The following is a 21,042-nucleotide window of genomic DNA, read 5'->3' on the forward strand; positions in this document are numbered from 1 at the left end:
CAGGGATCTCTGGGTAATAATTTCAGAATGTGCACAATTTGGCTTAGAATTAACCTTGCTGCCTGTTTGGGCTTGAGGTCTAACTGGGTTTGGGATGGGTGTTAGAATCCAAGAAGGTGAGGGAATGGGGAACACAAGCTCACTGGTTAATGGTGCTGGAAGTTACAACCTATGCTTTGAGGAGCCATGGGCTGCTTTGGGGAGGAGTGAGAGCCCCAGGGACAGTCCTGGGGTGGGGAGGCCCAGCAGACAGAACCACAGGACTTCCACCCCTAAGGCCACCAGGCTGGAATCAAATTGTTGTATTTTAAGTACGTGGAGATTACTTATCAAGTGTCTCATTAAAAGGGGAGGATTCTGAGGCTAAAATTATATTTGAAAATCCCTGGTATGAGAGGACCAAGAGCAGGCTGTGAGAAGGCCCCTCTCGTTGATATTGTTATCTTTCTCAGGCCACATCCTCTGTGATTAGTAGCTGGTGGACCCCTCAGGGGCTAAGAGCCTTTGCCCAAGAGCCTGGACTTCAGATAAGAAGTCCTGCCCAGGCTCCAACCAGCTATGAGAGACTTTGGGCCAGGCATTTTCTCTTCTGGGCCTCAGTCTCCCAATCAGAAAAATGGGGATGAGACTTCCTAGTGGCTGGTCTACCAACGTCAAAACACATATTTTCTATGATTCCAAGTTAAGGAGAAAAATTTGAGCCCTGACAGTTTTTAATTAGATCATTGCTTCAGTGAAAAGAGGCACTGCTGATGAAGAAAACATGACTTGACTTTGAGGCAGCTGGGACTGTGGGGGAAAACCACCTCGTGGTTTACATTACAGACTCTGGAGCCGGACACCTGGCTTCAGCTCCAGTTGATAGGCAGAAGTAACAATGCCTGCTTATTAGAGCCCGTTGTGAGAGCAAAAGAGAAGATATGTGAAGAACACCCAGAAGAAAGAGAGCCCAGAGGCACAATGTGCTGGAGCCCACAGTTCTCTCACATTCTGTCTCCACCTCCCTGGAGCGTGTGAGGGTGAGGCAGGCTGTGCGCTCCTGCGGCGGGGAAGCGTGGTGACAAAGCGGCGAGACCGGGGACCAGATGGAATGTTTCTCTGCAGAGGGTTTGTTCTCCATCCTTTTCCTGTTTCTCAGGCACTTCACCTCCATGGTGTTCCAGCATATTCCAGCACCTGAGTCTGTATTTGGGACCCTGGCTGCTCCCACTCAGATTTCAAAGCTTTCCTCTGGGCTTCTGCTGGGCGCCCCTCCTGGGTGCTCTCTGTTCACCCCCAATTCCCCCCACCTTGGCTCCTTCACCCCTGTTATTCCCCCTGCCTACAGCTGCCCTCTTTCCTCTTATACTTACTTGTGTCATACTCAGTTTGCAAACCCAGACCGAGCTCCACAACCTTAAGAAAGCTGTCACCTCTGGGCCTGTTTTAAAAAACTCCTTGTGTTATCTTGAAGTTCTCTGCCCTGTCTGTTCAGCTGGCATATACACTCCCTGGAGTCAGATCTTGGTGAGAAGCACTATACTTGACCCCGAAAGCCTCAGATCGCACCTGGCTACTTCAGCTCTCAGTGAAACTCGGGTTGGCAATAGGAGCTTTCTCCACTTTGTGGGCTGGATCAGGCAGGCAGTTGTTAGGGACTAAGAGGGTGATGCTTACACATGTGTTTCCCTGCTGGCCGTGGGGCAGGGTGGCTGGACAGAAGTGCATGCCCTTGGTATTAGACAAACAGGCCAGATGGGCAGGTTGGTCCCTCTTCCCATCTCCCAGCTGCCTCTCAATGGCCTCAGAACTGGTGGGGAAGGAAGGGGCAGCCACTCCCCACTCTTTCCTTTTGCCACTTGCTGCAGAAAAGTGAGACCCTGGCAGTGCCCACAGCACCCCCACCCCCATCAGGGCATTTGTTGTCTGTACTGAGTTTTCCGTCGTTGACCAGAAATTCACTTAAATTCAGATATTTGGGACTGCCTTCTATGGTCTTAGCACCACTGGAGGAAGAGCAGCAGGCTGTGAGCATTTCAAGAGCTGGTCTTTGAAGTGTCTTGTACATCCCTGTTATTCCCAGGGTACTTATTGAAGGATGGAAGGAGGGATCTGTGAATAAATGAAAGAAACGGGTTTTGTCTGCAAGGAGTTTAGAACCTGCACAGGAAGATGCTAGTAAGCTTGTGAACTAGTCAGAGCCTAGCATGTGCTGGATACGTGGACTCGGAGGGAGGGCCCCTAGACTGGGGGTCCCCGGGGATGGCTCCAGGTTCTCTGCAGTGTCCCCACCACTGTCCCCGAGGGTGGTGCTGCCACCTGGAAGGCAGTCGGTACAGACTGGCTGAGTGAGGTAATGACAGGGGAGTGTGGGCATTCATGAGAGACTCACTGAGGATTCAGAAGGTGAAGGGCTGGCTCCTGGTGGCTTACTGAAATCCAGGGTGTTCTGAGCCCAGTGCCTTTAGATGGTAGGAATTAGCAAAGCAGACAGCTAGAGAGGAAGAGAAAAGGAATTCTCAGTAGGGGAGACAACACAGGATCGTAGCAGAGCAAACATTACAGGGGCAGGTGGGTTTGAATTTCTGCTGCACGACCTCCCAGCTCAGCCAAGTCAAATATCATCCTTGGACCTCATTTTCCTTATTGTCAAAACAAGGATAGTAATAACAACCATGGCCAGAATGTATTTCACACTTTTAGATACTTACCCACTCCAGTGTTCTTGCCTGGAGAATCCCAGGGACCGGGAGCCTGGTGGGCTTCCGTCTATGGGGTCGCACAGAGTCAGAAACGACTGAAGCGACTCAGCAGCAGCAGCAGCAGCAGCAGATACTTTATATGTATCATTTAATTAACACACATTTTACAGGTAAAGAAACTGAGGCACAAAGAAATAAAGCCTTGCTTAAGGCTTTATCAGTTATCAATGACTGTGTAACAAGTTATGTCAAAACTCAGTGTCTGAAAATGACAACTCTTTTATTTGCTCATGATTCTGTGGATTGGTGATTTGGGCTGGGTTCCACTGGAGCCAGTGATATGGCTACAATTTCCTGAACAATCAAAAAAAAACAGCTCCAAATGGGAAAACACGAGTGGGGTTTCAAGCCTTTGTGTCATATGTGCTGACATCAAGTCGCACAGCCAAGTCCATAGTTGTAGGATGGAGAGCTAAACTGCTTCTGAAGTGCCAGCGCAAAGTAATCTCCCTGAGGCCATCAAGCCACTGCTGTGGCCAGCTTCGTAAACAATTTACCGAAGCACCCCGCTACTGAGGGCACTCTGGACTCCAGTTCCACGCTTTGTCATTGGGGATTTCTTTCTGGTTACCATGCCTGGTTATGCAAGCCTTTAGATGGTCCCTCCTCTCCCAGCCCAAGTCATGACCACAGGGACTAAAAAGGAAATGATGTCGAGAAAGGATTGTCCAGGAACCCCCATGTCTTTTCTTGTAATGTTTTATAGAAGAGATGGTAAGGGCATAATGATGATAGAGATGAATGCTTACGGTCACCCATCTCCCACTTTAGGGAAAAGACTTGTCCCCATTTGGGATCAGGAAGGACACTGAGAAGACTGCAGGGCTGGGCGTTTTGTTACTTCATTTGTTCATTGGTTCATTCATTCACTTGACAAGGCTTCCCTCTGCCTAGTCCTCATCACCTTGAGGTGCCCTTCTTTCTAAAACATGCCAGGGTGCATGCACACACACATGCACACCCCTCGTCACACCTCACCTCTTTTCCCCTGGACTCCCATCAGCCTGACGCAGTATGGCTCTTGCTCACCATGTACTGGCCTGGGAGGAAAGAAGGGCAGAGGTCAAGAATGTGGGCCAGTGTGCCAGTCTTTCTGGAAGAAGCAAAGCCAAAACAAAACAGAAACAACACATTCTGTTTTTGTTGTTCAGCTAAAAATATGTTCAGATTTTCAATAGTTCTACATCACAAAATGCACCTGTTGTGCTTTGCGCTAACAAACATTGGAGCATCTGTCACCTGGCCCCTCCTCCGGGCTCAGGAGCTCCGCTTGAGGCTCCCCCAGGCAGGGCTGCTGGGTCTGCCTTCCCAGCCCAGCACTGCCAGCGGGGCCCTGAGACTTGGTTCAGGGCGATGTGCAGGGGGCCTGAGGAGCATCCACACGAGCCCACTGCTGGTGACCGGTGGACACTGATTGGAGTAACAGATGGGTTCTACCTTTTACTTACTCCATCTTCTATTTGATTTGCACTGGGCTTAGGCATGTGACATCAATTCTGGGCCCTCAGATAAATTTTTGTAGTGGTGTCTCTCTGTCTCCCTATCGATGACCATTCTCAGGAATGCAATAGTAGAGAGAGCTTGAGATGGGATCCTGCAACCTGGTAGGATTGCCTCAGCTCCATGCCAGCCTCACTGTGTATCTTTCTGGATTGACATCTGTCATCACGGAAGTATAACCATCGTGCTTTCATCATGCCATTGGGCCTTGTGCCATTTACTTAATGGTTTTCTTTAAATCAACTCTTAAAAAAAAAACAAACCACCTCTCCCTGTTGTAATTAATTTGTGGAGAAGCAGCCATGTGTACTGAAAAGAATACAGATTTTTAGAACCAAATGGACCTGGGCTCCAGGCCCTGTCACTTGTCAAACCCTTTGAGTTTCAGCCCCCTAGAATATGGGGATTCACCACCTCATCCTCTGGATTCCATGAGTGAGTGGCATAGAGCATAGCACAGTGCCTGGCAAATATCAGTGTTAAACCGTTGTATGTTTATGAAAGTGAAGCATAAATATTTTTCATTTTTCCTTCCCTCTCTCCTCCTGCCTACAGCTCCACTAGGCTAGCTCGAGCTCAGAGAATATTTTGCCTAAAAAAGTTCAGCCACCTCCTGATTGCTCTCCCATCTCCCATCCTCCCATCCTTCATGCTCGAGCCAGAGAGACCATTTGTAAAGAATTATTGGATATTTAAAGTTAGCGATAGATAATGCATGCACTATGGAGAAAATCCCTGATAGTTAAACAGTACAAAAAGGTACCAAGTGACAAGTGTGTCTCCTGTTACCCACCTCTCCGCCTCCTCCCATACATGCCCAGTTATTAGTTTCTAGTTCAGCGGGTGACTCCTTGGAGAGATATTCAGTCCATCACCAAGGTACGTGGACACACATGCCCTGCACGAGGGACGCCAGCTGGGCCTTGGCGCAGCTTGCTCTGCATTTTGCTATTATAGTTATGTTTTGGAGATTGTTTCGTTTTATTAGGGGTTAGAGCCTCCACTCTTACATAGTGCTTATCACATGCCAGAAATGGGTCTCAACGCCCAGTGTCTTAATTCTTGTCATTCCCAGTTCACTTTTGAGGTAGGCGGTGCTGTTACCACCCCATTTTAGAGACAAGCGGTGTGAGGCACAGAAAGACCAGGTAGCCAGCCCAAGGCCACCCAGTGGGGGATTGGCAGGGCCTGCTCCAAGTCTGCTCACAGAAGTTGCTTACATAAATACATTCAACTATTTATATAAACACACATGTATTAAACAAGTGGCAACCTGCTCCAGTATTCTTGCCTGGACAATTCCATGGACAGAGAAGCCTGGCAGGCTATAGTCCATGGTACCGCAAAGAGCTGGACATGATTGAGCACCGAGCACACACACACGCGTGCACACACACACACACACACACACACACACACTCTTATATATATTTATTTTGGAAATGACACTTCACATTGGTGAATGAAAACAAACTGGCATAACAGAAGGTTTCCATTAGCTAAATGGAGAAAAAACAATGTTAATTCTTTTTAAAAAACTTCTTATTTCATATTGTAGTATAGTGATCAGCAAATGTTGAGATAGTTTCAGATGAACAACAAAGGGACTCAACCATACCTAAACATGTATCCATTTTTCCCCAAACTCCCCTCCCATCCAGGCTGCCACATAACACTGAGCAGAGTTCCTTGTGCTATTCAGTAGGTCCTCGTTGGTTATCCATCTTAAATATAGCAGTGTGTACATGTCCATCCCAAACTCCCTAACTATCCCTTCCAATATTAATTCTTGCCTGCCTCCAAGGCAGGCATTAGATATGAGAGTGCTGAGCTAAGTTTTTCCCCTTAATATAATCAGAAGGATTCCAAGAGAACTAAAAAGAGTTAATAACATGTCTGTAACACCTGAAATCACTTCTCTAACACAAGTTAGTGGTTCCCATTGCACACTTTGGGAAACCCTGATGCAGTGCAAGTTAGCTGGGCCTTGGTCCTCGATTCCACATCTGCAGGATGAAGGCAGAAAGCTAGAGGAACTCTGAGGATCCTCTCAGGCTTGTCTCCTCATGCCGCCCTTGGAGGGAGACCAGGGCACGGCTCTGATTCAGGGCAGGGCAGGCCCTGCCGGACTGTCACAGCCTGTTGGCCAGGCATGTGCCCAGTGTCATCTAGGGCTGGCAGTGGTCCTTAGAAGAATGAGGGCAATAATGTTTCCCTCTAGACAACCTCCCCACCCCTCTCAGCTCTCCCATGGAGACATTCCTTCACACAGCTGACGTTTACTGATGATCCGTGTGTCCAGAGGATGGGTCATGGCGAAGCCCCGTGACAGGTGTCAGCAGGGATATGGACACGGTGTGAGCGAGAAGAGATGGATTAGAGCTGAATGACAGTGGAGTTTCCTGGGTGGAGAGGGAGGCACAGAAGCAGGAAGCCAGGACGCGAGATGAGTAGCCCCTGTTGAGCCAGTCAGTGTGAGTCAGACACTAAGTCTGCCCAGGAGGGGCCAGGGTTGATCTGGGTGGTGGGAAACCTAGTGGGGAAGGAAGGCTGCCTTTTGGGACTCATTCAGGAGCAAGAGAGAAACCCAGGACAGCCTGGCACGTAGAAGTGGCACCGTACTGAGTCTCGGAGGCTGACCCACTGATTGCATTGTCTTTCTCCCCAGCAGAGTGTGTAATCTAAAGGCAGAGACCCTATCTGTCTTCCACATGGTAGAATTTGCAGCACCTGGTATATAGTGCCTGCACATAATAAATTGTTCAATAAATACTTAATGACTGAAAGTGTAGCTGCCCCCCGCCCCACCAATATACTCACCAGAGCAAAGGCAGAACGACATCTCCTCCGTTTTGTCTTATTCCCTCTCTCCCTTTTTCTTCTTTTCTGTCTCTCTTTCCCCCTCCCTTCCTTCTTTCCTTCCTTCCACCATCCCCTCCCTCATTTGGTGGTGTTTTTCTCTACAGGAGGCTTCTCTCCTGTGGAGATAAAGTTGGCCCACGTCCACCACCCCCATCCCCACCCCCGCAGGCTCACGTCCTATCAGCTCAGCGCCTCCTAGTGGACAGCAAACACTGCCTTCCCCTGTCTCCAGCAGAGCCCCAGGGCTGTTTCTAACTGGCCAGGCTGGGGGGGTCCCATTGCTGCAGCCAGATTAACATCATGTTAACTGACAGGTCAGGCCTGGGTCTTCTGCCCACATGCAAGGATTGGAGGGTAGTGTCGGTTTCTCTTGAACCACATGGGCTGAGAACGGTGGAAGGGAATTTGGGGGATTTCCTCAAAGAAAATAAGGAAGGCATTCCAGGAGGACTGGATGATCCTCGACAGAGAGAAACAGCAGATGTCTGCTGAGGGGGAGAAGCTCGGCAGGAGAAGAAAGTGGCTCCGTTGGCTGGTTTTCAGACAAACACCTGGTGTTCTTCTACCTATAAGCTGTTCCTCAAACCTGTTTGGCTCAGGTTTCTACTGGGCTTAATACTGACGTTGCTCCCTTTGTTTGGAACAATCCTCCCCCACTCCACACCCTGTTCACCCATCTGACAGCTGCTCTTGCTTCAAGGTTTAGTTTAGATATCACTTCTCCTCTAAGAAGCCTTCCTTTAGCAGCCCTTACTCCCCTCATCATAGCACTTCTCATATGCTGTGATAATCACTTGCATTATTGTTCGTCTCCCTACTAGAGTGTGTATTCAGTGAGACTGCCTCTGTCTTATACATTGTAGTGTTTCCTCGTATAGGTCCGAGTGCAGTACCAGGCCCATCATGAGCTGTTCAATAAATATTTAACAATTGAAGGTGTAGCTGTTGCCCTACCCCCAAAGATGATATATTCATTAGAGCAAAGGCAATAGAACTCTATTTTATCCTTGTCCATCCCATCCTTCCACTTACTCACCCATCTATCTAGCCATCCATCCATTCATCCACCTGCCACCCATCTATCCATCTTTGCATGCATCCTTCCATCCACCCACCTATCTACCTATCCAGCCACCACTTTATCCAGCCAGCCATCTAGCTGTTATTCATTTATTCATGCAAATATACACTGATACTTGCTGGGTACCAATCTCTGCTCTAATACAGGGATTATGATCATGGACAGTGTATGGACTTTGCACTCAAGTTGGGTGAGACAGTTTATAAATGTGCAAAATGAATAAGACAGTGATTAGAAGTTCTGCGGAGAGCGTAGGCAGCACAAGTGTGGTGGTCAGACTGAAGTTTGGGTACTTCTCTTTTCCTTAAGGATGTCTTTGTTATGCTCTGGCCCAGGGTCTCACTTCGTTCACAACTCTTGCGTGGCCCAGGGATGGCCCTTCCTGTTGGGTGGAGGACACGTACACAGAATTGCATTGTTGAGAACCTTTTTTTCTAAAAACTGATCCTTATCCTGCCCCAGCCTGTCCCTTTATTAATGAGGTGAACTTCCAGATTGCCTTTGCCTTCTTTTGCATCTAAATCTGGATTTGAAGAACTGTACAGATAATACTTTCCTATTTTCATGATCTGGAGAAGGCAATGGCACCCAACTCCAGTACTCTTGCCTGGAAAATCCCATGGACGGAGGAGCCTGGTGGGCTGCAGTCCATGGGGTCACTAAGAGTCGGACACGACTGAGCGACTTCACCTTCACTTTTCACTTTCAAGCATTGGAGAAGGAAATGGCAACCCACTCCAGGGTTCTTGCCTGGAAAATCCCAGGGACGGAGGAGCCTGGTGGGCTGCCATCTATGGGGTCGCGCAGAGTCGGACACGACTGAAGTGACTTGGTAGCAGCATTTTCATGATCTGAGGTTTTGGGAAGATGCAGGAGGCACAGCGTGCACAGCGTGATCACCAGAAGAGGAAATATTGACAGCCTGCCATCTGGCTTGCAGTATGACTTGGGCCCCAAACTTGCCATTTCTGGGCCTCAGTCTCCTTCAGTGACAGGATAATCTTATCAAGGTTTCTGGAGCGTCTCTGAGAATCTATGAAACTGACTTGGGGCCAAGAACAGTGGTCTCCACTTACGTATCCCTGCCTAGTACTTCTCAACCTGTGCTAGACTTCTTCCGAAAGGCTGTTCCTGATAGGATCTCGAGGCCTGGAAACTGAACTCCCATCTGGCAGTAAGCCTCTGGGTGTCTCTGAGGCCCCTCCAGGGATCCCAGGTTCAAGACTGTGTCCCAGTGACTTGAGCGAACTCCTGCATCCTCCTCTGCTCCCTTCCCCACCTCAACACTGCTGGCAGCCTGCCACTCTGCAGTCACAGCTTCCCCAGGGCTTTGCCAGGCAGCACAGAGAGGTCAGGCCTCTGCCACACAGCCACCGGCAAGTGGTGGGAGGGTCCAGTCTCAGAAGCAGGTCTCCTGAGTCTCCATGGTGCAGAGCGCCCTTTCATCCCTGTGTCGTGGTTTCCTCGTTGGTAAGGCAGGCAGAATATAGCCTACCTCACAGGGGTTTTGTGAACAATAAGTGAATCCATGTCTGTGAGGTGCTTAAGAGGAAGCCTGGCATGTAGTAAGTGTTCAGTAAATGTCAGCTGCTATTATTATTATTCTGCTGCCTCTGCAGGATTAATTGAAATGCTCCTTATGGGTAGTAAAAAGAGAGGTTTGCAAAGTCTGAAGTAATAGGTAAATTTAAATATTATTCAGCACCTCCTGGACTGGCAGTATTAAGCAGACTGTTCTGGACCATTGAGCTGAGGGCCTTTCATGCCGAAGCCCCGTTTCAGGTAATTAAATAAAGGAAGTATCTAGAGGGTTCTGAGCATAAATAGACTCACTTCAGAGAGGTCCCCAGGTGAACTTCCTTGTAGCAGCTGTCTAACATAAGTGTCCCTGGGCAGTCCAGTTCACTATGATTCTTGGGATCAGGAATTACCAATTGAATCGCATAGAGTTTGACCCCAGGGTCATTGAGCTGTGTTCTCCAATCATGGGGTTTTGGGAATGCAGTTCGGAGACTACTCTGGGAATCTGGCTTGATGGAGGGCAGGAAGGGAAAGTGAAAGTGAAGTCGCTCAGTCATGTCCCACTGTTAGCAACCACATGGACTGCAGCCTATCAGGGTCCTCCATCCATGGGATTTTCCAGGCAAGAGTACTGGAGTGGTGCCATTGCCTTCTCCAAAATGGGACATTCTGTGGCCCTAAAAATTATTAATCATGAACCTTGGTACATAACATCCCCCTCTTGATCGACATTTGGTGTTCTTTAATTTCATTTATATATGTGAAACCAGTTTAAAAAAAAAAATTCTTGAAAATCCATGAACAAACTTCCCAAATTGAGAACATGAACTTCAACAGTTATTTATATTGATCTTTGTGCTTTTTACTGACAATGGCAACTGCTAAGAGATTGGCCATTAGAGAATAATTGAGTTGGCTGTGGTATGTTCATGCAATAGAGGAAGAGCCAATTCTACACAGTCTACAGTAGATGGTTTTAAAGAGACGTGAGCTTTGCACTGCCAGATTAATCATAAACTTGAATCATATCAGATTCTCATAATTGGTAGAAAAGCTGCAATCCTTTTTATTTATCAACTTATTTGATTTTTCATTTTAAGCTATGTAGTAATAAGCATCACTGAATCCAATACCCAACTCAAGAACAGAGTTTTTAAATATCACAGGTTCAAGAGGAGTAGAAAAGTAACCAAAGGAAAATGTGGGAGGCTGAGAAAGCCCAGCCAGGATGCTGACCTTGACCACTTGGATGAATGGATGCATGAATGATCGGATGGGAAGCTCTAAGTGCAAATCGAAATGCTGTCTCTTCCTCTGAACTACCTAACACACACGATAAGTCAGTGCTTGAGATAAGCAGACCTCAGCAGCTGAAATGGGGGGGAAAAAAAGGATTTTGCAGGAATCCTTGAACCCAGAAAGGAAATGGAGTTCAGAAACGAACAGCACCAGGAGCACAGGGCAGGAATGCAGACGCCAGTGGTGTCTGTGAAGGTGGAGGGGTCAAGGAAAGGCTCGAGAATGGGAAAGGGGCCCAGAGACAGCCTTCAGCAGGCTTCCCAGCTCTGAGTCACATTCCATTCCAGGAGCCATGGCTTAAGATAGTTGGAAGTAGGCAACTACGTTGGTCATCCGTAAACCTGCAGTCATCGCCTTTGGCCACTAGACGTCAAAAACGCTTTGATCCGGCACACTTTCTGGCCCATTGAATTGTTTAGAAGTAAGCTTAGAGAAGTCGGAGGTGATGAAGGAAGGGAGGAAACCAGCAAGAAGGGCCTCTTTAGAGGTTTTAGAGCAACTGGAAAAAAAAAAAAAAAAAAAAGGGCCGGATGCAGAGAAGTCTTCTCACCAAGTTCCACGAAGACAAGTTGACTACAAGTTTTCATTTATTGTTTTGAAATTTGGGGAGGTCTTCAGGATGAAAGGAGGGAGAAATGTGGTGTAGAATAACATTTTTTCCCACATTAGCTAATGTTTTCTAGAGTTTGTATTTTTCTGAAGTCAAATAAGTAAGTTCAAGATTTTCAAACCCTCAGTCCAAATCAAACGTGTAGATGGTGGTGGCAATGGTAGTGGCTTATGCTTACATGGCTTTTACTGTGTAATTGGTATTGATTTCAGTCTCTCAAAAAATTAACTTATTTAGTCTCACCACAAACCTGTGAAATAGGTGCTATTATTATCCCCATTTTATAGATGAGGGAGCAGAGGTCAGAGAGGTTATGTGACTTGCCCAAGATCACACAACTGGTAAGTGGCAGCGTCAGGATTCAGCCCAGATATTTAGGCCAGAGTCCACATTCTTACCTAACCTGCTCTACAATAGGTGTTGACCCTGCTGACTCCTGATGTATGACAAACTTCCTTAACAACAGATCAATGCTGTGATTTCATGGTAAGAATCACAGAATCTTATTAGAATCTCATTTTAATAATCTAACTTAACAGGACTTTGACGTGAAGGAGATAATAACATTGGCCAGTTTTTTGACTTAAAGGGCCTGGTTAGGCAGAAGCATGCCCCATCTCCAGGGGTTCACCTCTGTTCCATTAGCTGCTGTTAATTGTCCAAACAGCAGGAGAAAAGGACCAACAAGGCTCAGGAGCCATGAATTCCAGAAATTTCTTGTGTTTTTTAGCATAGAAAGACGATCATAAACTTGATATTGCAAAGGGAAAGTATACGCCTAGTTGGGAACTGGGAGATAGAATACTGTTGGTATAGGACTGGCCTCGCTTGCTCTAAAGCTGCTCCAAATAAATCTGCTGAGCAAATGGTAATGAATGAAGGAGACAGTATGATATGATAGTATTAAAAGTCTGAGACCAAATTTTTACTGTGGTTACATATATCATTTACACTTACTCTATGACCCTCTATACCACTCCTATTTACTTAGGAGTAACGAAAACATCCATCAACAGAAAGAATTGTATGTGAACATTCCCAGCAGCGTTGTTCATAATAGCTGGAAACTATACACAATCCAAATAATGATCAACGTGTGAACAGATCAACAAATTGTGGTATAGCCATTCAAGGGAATACTCATCAGCAATAAAAAAGAGTTGCCAATACATGCAGCAACATGGGAGAATCGCGAAAAAATTATGCTGAGTGAGCAAGGGTAGTTGTAGAAGAGTTTATACTCTACAGGTCCATGTATATGAAGTTCTGGAACACACAAAACCAGTCTGCAGTGTCAGAAAGCAAATCAGTGACTACAGGGGGCTGGGGTAAGTGGTGGGGACGGGCCAGAAAGGGGCACGAGGGATCTTGTTGGTGTGATGGGAGTGTTCGGTATCTTGATTCTTAAGATAATCACATGGATATAAAGTCTGGAAACAATACTGATAATACTGTATGATCTTGGGTAAGCAACTTTGTTTTTCTACACCTTAGTTTTCCTGTTTGTAAAACTTGGTGGTTGGAGTAGATGATGGGAAGAATTTCTTCTGTCTCAAAAATTCCCTTGTTATAGCAATATCTAATTCTTAATATGGAATTAGGGTAGCACAGTGCAATTTTCTTTAAAGGAATTAATTTTGTAGTAGCTAAGGATGAGTTTATCTCTGAGAGCATAGAATATCTATTAGGTTACCCAATAATATTCCTTTTGGGAACAGAGCCATTTGCAGGCCAAATTTACTCAAGGAAACAGCTGAGAAAATGATTTGTGTGTAAGTAAGAAGGATGATCCCATTGAAATCCCACGAGTACCTAAGGAGAGCCTTTTCCAATGACACTGGGATGGGATGGGAGGCAAGCCACACAGCTGGCAGGGCTGGGTGGGTGGGGGGCCAGCTGAGGAAGGCCACATTCATTACATCACTTCCCAGAGCCCCTAGAAGCTCAGGGGCTGTGGTGGCCCTTCAATTTCCTCTTTACTGGTTCATTCCTGGCACTCAGTAAAGCCTTAACGATGATGGTCATCACCTCCAGTCCTCAGAAACAGTTTGTATAAAAATGAAGAGCCTAGAGGTTTCAGAGCACGTCATGGGAAGAGGGCAGGGGCAGAGCTGACCAGAATACTGAAGTTGGAAGAGAGTTGGCAGCACTAAGGGCCGCCCATGCTGGGCTGTAACAGTCTATTGATTGCCTGCGCTCATGTGTCCCCAGGTCATGAAAACCTACCACATGTACCACGCAGAGAGCATCAGTGCGGAAAGCAAGCTGAAGGAGGCCGAGAAGCAGGAGGAGAAGCAGTTCAACAAGTCGGGAGACCTCAGCATGAACCTGCTCCGGCATGAGGACCGGCCCCAGCGCCGCAGCTCTGTGAAGAAGATTGAGAAGATGAAGGAGAAGGCGAGCGGAGGCCCTGGGGATTGGGACGGGGCAGGAAGGGGGGGGTCAAGCTCCCTTCAGCCTGGGCCTCCCACTCTGCACCCCGAGTATCTGGGGGTGGATTAATGCTGTCGGCAGCTGCTCCCCTGGGGGGGCAGTGCCATGGTGGAGGCAGGGCTGGCCATGCCTCTGCTAGAACTTGTTAGGCCTCTGGCCAAGGTCAGCAGAAGGAGAGATGCTCAGCTGGCTGGAGAGCTGAACTGTGACGAGGCTCTTGTGCAGGGAGCATCTTCTGGCAAGAATCACCAGGCATTAGTGTGGGTGGAGCCTGCCCTGGAGGTCGATTTAGTGGCCAGGGGTGCTGACTGGGTCTTAATGTGTCCCAACAAGAGGCAACAGCACTGGGGTACCAACCAACACCTGGGAAGCAGCTAAAGAACCATTCTGAAGAAATTGCCACTGCCAGGCCAAAGCTGGGCCATACAGAATCCTTGTGTATTGATGCTGGAGAAGTGCTTTTGTTGGACATGGTGAAAGTGCTAGTTTTGGAGTCAGACAGGCTGAGTTTTGAAGATGCCGCATTTATAACAAGCCTCTGAACTTTCGTTTTAAAATTTGACAGTGATTACAACAAATCTCCTTTCTCATATGAACTGTCATCAATTGGTAGTGGCTACCCAGAGCCCTGGGCTTCCCAGGTGGCGCCAGTGGTAAAGAACCTGCCTGCCAATGCAGGAGACTAAGAAACACTGGTTCAGTTCCTGGGTCAGGAAGATCCCCTGGAGGAGGGCATGGCAACCCACTCCAGTATTCTCACCTGGAGAATCCCATAGACAGAGGAGCCTGGTGGGCTGTGGTCTGTAGTGTCACAAAGAGTCAGACCGACTGTAGTGACTTAGCATGCACACATGCACCCAGAGCCTTATGCTGAGGATTGTGAGCCCCCTCAAGGCTTTAGTTAAAGATAGTATGGTGATCAGTTAATGACATCATCTGCCATGGCCAGGGAATTTAAAGGGGCAGTGTGCATCCTGCTGTTTTTCATCCTAGATTAGGTTACTTCTTAGGTTCCTATCTTCTTAAAGAGCTATGATTTTCTTGTTGAATTCTCTGCATTCATTCATTCCATACAATCAGCAAACATTTCTGAGCTTTTTCTATTTGCCAAACATTGCATCAGATGTTTATTTGGGCTTCTATTAGACTAATTCTATGAGACTAATTCTGTGAGACTGGCGATTATATGATCCTACAGCTCTCATTATAGGAGATTGAGTGGAAATAAAATCCAACAGGACCTGGGTAAGCTGGAAAAGTAACCAGAGGCAAATAAAATATCAGAGTCATTTCCAAAGCCAAGGAAAAATATGCTCAACGATAAACAGGCAGCGACCCAGTTAAGAAATGGGCAAAGGATTTGAATAGACACTTCTGTAAACAACATATGTAAGGGGCCAATAAGTACATGAAAAGATGCTCAGCATCATTCTTTACTAAGGAAATCCCAAGCCGAAAGCACAGTGATACACCATTTCACCCCCTCCATGGTGGCTGAAATATGAAAGTCAGATACCCACAAGTGTTGGTGAGGATATAGAGAAACTGGAACCATCATCCATTGCTGGAGGGAATGTTACTGGTACAGCCACTTTGGAAAATAGTCTGAAAGTTCCTCAAAATGTTACACATAGAGTTACCATATAACTCAGCAATTCCACTCCTGGAACTTGATAGCAGTTTCATGCATAATAGCCAAAGGGTAGAAACAGTCAACTGATGCATAAAATATGGTAAATCCCTATGATGGAATCTTCAGCCATGAAAAGGAATGAATACAGATACAGCATGGATGAACCTTGAAAACAAGCGCGCTAAGTGAAAGAAACCAGTTACAAAAGACCACATGTTATATGACTCTGTTTATTTGAAATGTCCAGAGTAGACAAGTGCATATAGACAGAAAGCAGATTATCGGGTGTCAGGAGCTGGGGCAGAAAAGAATGGAGAGTGACTGCTAATGTACAGGGTTTCCTTTGGGGTGATGAAAATACTCTAAATTTAGATAGTGGTGCTGGCTGTATTGATACAATATTCTGGGAATATACTTTGATACAATATGTCTGAGAATACACTAGAAATAGACTTTCAAAAGTAAGATAACCAGGCAGGGAACTACAGAGCTACAACGTAAGGGGACCTATAGAGGGGTAGGGACAGCATTGGTTAGAGAGGTCTGGAAGCTTAAGTTTGAGTTCAGGATTGTATGCTAATCAATCGTTTGGCTCTCGGACAACCTACTTCTCTTCAATGTTCATTTCCTCACCTATAAAATGGATGAATTAAACTAGGATATCTTTAAGATCCTTTCCAGGTATAAACTTTTATGAGTCCATGAAGGGCTGAAAATGGTCTCAGGGTCATAGTAACCCACTGGAAATGGGCCAAGAATATAAAAATTCTCTGTGGAGGCTGGGTGTGTGGCTGGTTCAGGGTGTGACTACCAAAAGTTTGTTGCTAGACATTCCAAGAATAAGTGGAGCCCGAATAAGGTCAGAAGAGATGTCTGAGGAGAATTAAAAGGCTGACAATGGAGTGTCCCCGCTAAACAGGAGAACGTGATCTGCAGGAAGGTTGAGAGTGCCTAGGTAGGAAGCAGCCCTGTTTCTTAAAGGAGGCTGTCTTCCTCCTCGGCAGTGGGACTCATCTGTCTGAAGGGGGCGAAGAGAGAGCTCTCCAACCCATGGACTCATTCTTGCTTCCTGCCCAGGAGGGCCCAGGACAGAAGCAGCTTCCCAAGGAGGTGGTCCAGCTCAGCCTGGGTCAAGACTGCACCTCTGGCCGCCACACCCCACCTCACCTCACCACTCACATCCAGCCAGTGCCAATCACTTCATGCTGCCCATATGCAGGGACTGGTCTGGGTGCTGTAGACCCAGCCATGAACAGGGACCATTAAGCCCCTGACTTCACAGGGTACACTGGAAATCAGCGAGTTAGTAAAGAGGTAAAAAAATATAATTTAGGGTGGTGAAAAGTACTCATGAAAAAAACTGAGCAACCAAAATGTCCTTCAGTAGTTGAGTGGCTAAGTAACTGTGGTACATCCAGACCATGGAATGTTATTCAGCACTAAAAAGAAATGAGCTATCAAGTCATGAAAAGACATAGAGGAGCCTTAAATGCATGTGACAGAAACCAATCTGAAAAGGCTACATACTATATGATTCCAACTATATGACATTCTAAGAAAGGCAGAACTATGGAGACATTAAAAAAAAAAAAATCAGTGCTTACAACCATTACGTGGGAGAGCAGGATGAACGGGTGGTGCACAGAGGATTTTTCCAGCCAGGAAACTGCTCTGATACTGTAACGATGGAAACATGTCACTATACATTTGTTCAAATCCACAGAATATACACCAAGACTGAACCCTTGGGTAGACTGTAGACTCTGGGTGATAGCAGTGTGTCAGTATAGGTCCACCAATTGTAACAAACGTACCACATGGTAGAGGGTGGTGAGGGTTGGGGGGCAGTGTGTGGGGGCCAGGAGGCATGCCCAGAGTCTTTTTACCTTCCTTTCAGTTTTGCTGCGAAGCTAAAACTGCTCTAAAAAAGTCTTTTAAAAATTAAAATAATCACTAAAAATTGAATAAGGATTAAATAAATGGGAAAAATAGGGCAGAATAGAGCATGGGAAGGGGCAGGCAAGATGCCGGGGACACTGATGCATGTGACCGTGGCTAAGGACCTGAATAATGTTACGAAGCAGGCCATGCAGGGACCTGGAAGGATGGCCTGCCATGTGGAGGGAAGGAGTCTGAGTCTAGAGGCAGGAGTGACCTGGCCTCTAAAGGCTAGACAGAGGAGCGCCTTATAAAGAATGGGAACATGGACCAAGAGCCGGGTCAGGAGGGTTTCACGGGCCATCATCGGGGTTTGAGCAGCCTCTGGGGGATGTTGAGTAGGGGGCCCTGGAGGTGTGAGTTACACTCCGCTCTGGCAAATCCAGGAAAAGCCTGCAGCTTACCCAGCCGTGCTGTTGTCAGATGCACACGTGTGGTATAAGGTGGAGCTCTCTGAGTACGGGGTCTAGATCCTACTCACCCAGCACGTGGAGTAAGGCATCCCAGGGCCATATGAGGGGCTGACTGCAGATACTGGCCATGTAGAAAATCCCAAATCCCTCCCATCAGTGGCTTTGCTCTCACATCCATTTTTCCCTTCCTCCAGAGGCAGGCAAAATATTCTGAGAACAAGCTGAAGTGCACCAAGGCCCGGAACGACTACTTGCTGAATCTGGCAGCCACCAACGCGGCTATAAGCAAATACTACATCCACGACGTCTCCGACCTCATCGACGTGAGCTCCTGGGGAGTCTGCGCTGATGACTGCCTGGCGAGAGTCATCAGCTGTGGGAGGGCTGGCCCTTGTTCTTTGCTGACGTGTGGGGTGGATGGTGGCCCCGGGAGCCCTGATGGGGGAGACAGGCAGGGAGCATTTGAGAGAGGAGTATCACCCCGTGGCTTCTACCTCCCCGAGTGGGAGTGGGCCTCTGGCGGCCCTTGCACATTGGGGCTGGGCAGTTGTAGTTCAGCGTGCACTTTCCAGGCACACCTTCCTCTACACCAGGTCCTTTACTGGTTTTGGGGATAGAGGGGTGATTGTACACAGTTCATGTCCTGGGGACTTCCCACGATTGTAAAGACGGTTAAATGTTCAGCACCCCTGGAGTCCAGTCCTCCAGACATAGGGAAGAAAATAATGAATGAGACAGAATTACGCAGATCAGCTTTACTTGGGGATATTATGTTGGGAGAAATCAGGCAGTTGAAGTAAAAGGAAAATGCGAGAGGAAAATTCCTTTCCTCCCTTTCAGCTTGCTTTTTCACACAGCCCTTTCATTTGTTTATTTACCAAGTTTGTACTGAGTACCTGCTAGCTCTAGGTCCTGAGCGCCAGCTGTGCAGAACGCACTGGTGAGACAACCAGATTTGGGCGGGAATGCTGTGAGCACCAGGTTTGGGGCAGCTCCTATGTCAGCTGTGATGGAGCTGGAGTTGCTTGGTGTGTCTTCATGAAGACAGGTATTTAGACAGGAAGAGAAAGGAAGAGGCTTCCAGGCAGATACTATGAGTGTGTGAAGGCATGGAGATTAGAGAGAACACGGTGAGTGTAGGGAGCTGAGAAAAGCACTGTCATTGCCCAGATTGTAATCCCACTGCTCCCCCCGAGGGCTTTGGCAAGGCTTGTGTGGTAAGATTCCGAAGTGCACGAGGGCTTCCAGCATGGAAGGGTTGGCTGTGGAGCAGGAGGTAACCTAAGTCACTGCGACGGCCCCTCTCCACATCACCACCCTCACCCGCACACCCTCTCGTGCTTCTTTCCAAGTGCTGCGACTTGGGCTTTCACGCCAGCCTGGCCCGCACCTTCCGGACCTACCTCTCAGCCGAGTACAACCTAGAGACCTCTCGCCACGAGGGGCTGGACGTCATCGAGAATGCCGTGGACAACCTCGATTCCCGGAGCGACAAGCACACGGTCATGGACATGTGTAACCAGGTCTTCTGTCCCCCGCTCAAGTTCGAGTTTCAGCCCCACATGGGGGACGAGGTAGGCTTCTCCCAGGAGCCCCTGCTTGAGGCTGCTTCCGTCCCTCTGCCGTGAGCTCCCAGAGTACTGAGGGGAGGAGAATGTCAGCTCAGAGGCCTGGGGTCAAGTTCTTGGCGCGTGGGCTTCCCCAGCAGAGGAGTTTACCACGAATCCCCTAATCTTGGTGCCTCAAGTCCCCTGCCTGCAGAACTGCAGAACCTTAGCTTCGCATAAAACCCCTCACAGTTGTGTCTAGAAGACCCCAAGGGAGCCCCACGCCTACACTTAGCCCATCATCTCGCATTCTCCCCTCAGATGGTCCTGGATCACCGAAGGTGGGGTCTCAGCAGAGCCTCGCTGGCCTGGGCTCCAGTACCCTGAGCCCTCAGCACACCAGCCAGCTGAGTTCCCTCCAGGGCTTGTGCTGCTCACATCTTCATGATGTTCTGGAAAAAAAAAATGGGAAAAGACACTCGTCACTAGCCCCAAAGCAGCACACTAGTTACCCAGGTTTCACAAAACTTCTTATGAAAATCTCTCCTGAGCTTTTCCATGTCATCGCTCCCTCTCTCCAGGGCTCAGGCCCTGGTCCCTGGAACAACGGAGGACAGCCACAGTGTCATATCTGGCTCCCCATCTCTGCCTCCAGGGATAGGTGCCCAGAACTTTCTCCTAGTGGCCCCATTCCCTCCACCTAAGATACGCCACTCGGGCACATGCGAGAGGGACCCAGCCAGCCTCTGGATCCAGGTGGGAGCTCGTGTGGGCTGTCACTGCACCTGTGTAGCGGGGAGGAGCCCGGAGGCACCTTATAAGGTGCCTTCAGCTGAACCCTCCCACGGCCCTACCGACTTCTGTCGTTTGCAACAGATGCCTTCTGCCGGGCTTCCCCACAGCTCCCACACCATCCCAGCCCCTCATGTCCAGCCCTTTGACTCATCGTCTGGTGACTGGAGGCTGGGTTAAAAAACAGAGGCCCACTGTCTCTTATGAGCTCAGCCAGGTGACACCAGGCAGCCCAGCCCATGGTAGTCAGAGCCTTGGCTGGACTGAGGGTAGGAGAACTGTATCTCTCTCTTGTCTTCCTCTCTTCCCCCCTTCTCTCTCAGTCAGCCCACGTGGGGAGAAGCGCAGCAAAAGGACCGCTGCTGCACGGCTGCCTGTCTGGAGCACCTTCCTGCTGGGCGCATTCCACTGTTTCCCATCCTTCCTTCTTTTCATTAGCTACTCTTAGGCACTGCTTCCTGCCTGGGAATTAGCCAGTTAGTCTCACTTAATGGCATCATGTCAGCAGTGAGCCATCGTGTGCTACACAAACACAGACCAAGAGTTGTGAGAGGGCGGCCTCTGCCTCCTGGCTGGCTCTGCTGTTGCCCAGTACGAGCTGTGTGATCTTGGGCAGGTCGCTTAACCTTTCCAGGCCTGTTTCCGCAGCTGTTGATGGGGATGTTAGTGACG

The 21,042-nt window shown here is 48.1% G+C and overlaps 1 protein-coding gene across 4 annotated transcripts in view; it reads left to right on the forward strand.

Annotated features, from left to right (window-relative positions):
• The window catches only part of SRGAP3 (SLIT-ROBO Rho GTPase activating protein 3), a 247,345-nt gene that overhangs the window by 163,751 nt on the left and 62,552 nt on the right, over positions 1 to 21,042 (forward strand). For all 4 annotated transcript variants that reach the window (XM_018038363.1, XM_018038364.1, XM_018038365.1 and 1 more), the window contains exons 5-7: positions 13,826 to 14,011; positions 18,226 to 18,354; positions 19,384 to 19,605. In XM_018038363.1, the coding sequence (XP_017893852.1) occupies positions 13,826 to 14,011; positions 18,226 to 18,354; positions 19,384 to 19,605 (537 nt within the window). The remainder of the gene's footprint in view (positions 1 to 13,825; positions 14,012 to 18,225; positions 18,355 to 19,383; positions 19,606 to 21,042) is intronic.

This window comes from Capra hircus, chromosome 22, assembly GCF_001704415.2.
Source record: "Capra hircus breed San Clemente chromosome 22, ASM170441v1, whole genome shotgun sequence".
Taxonomy (NCBI): Eukaryota; Metazoa; Chordata; class Mammalia; order Artiodactyla; family Bovidae; genus Capra; species Capra hircus.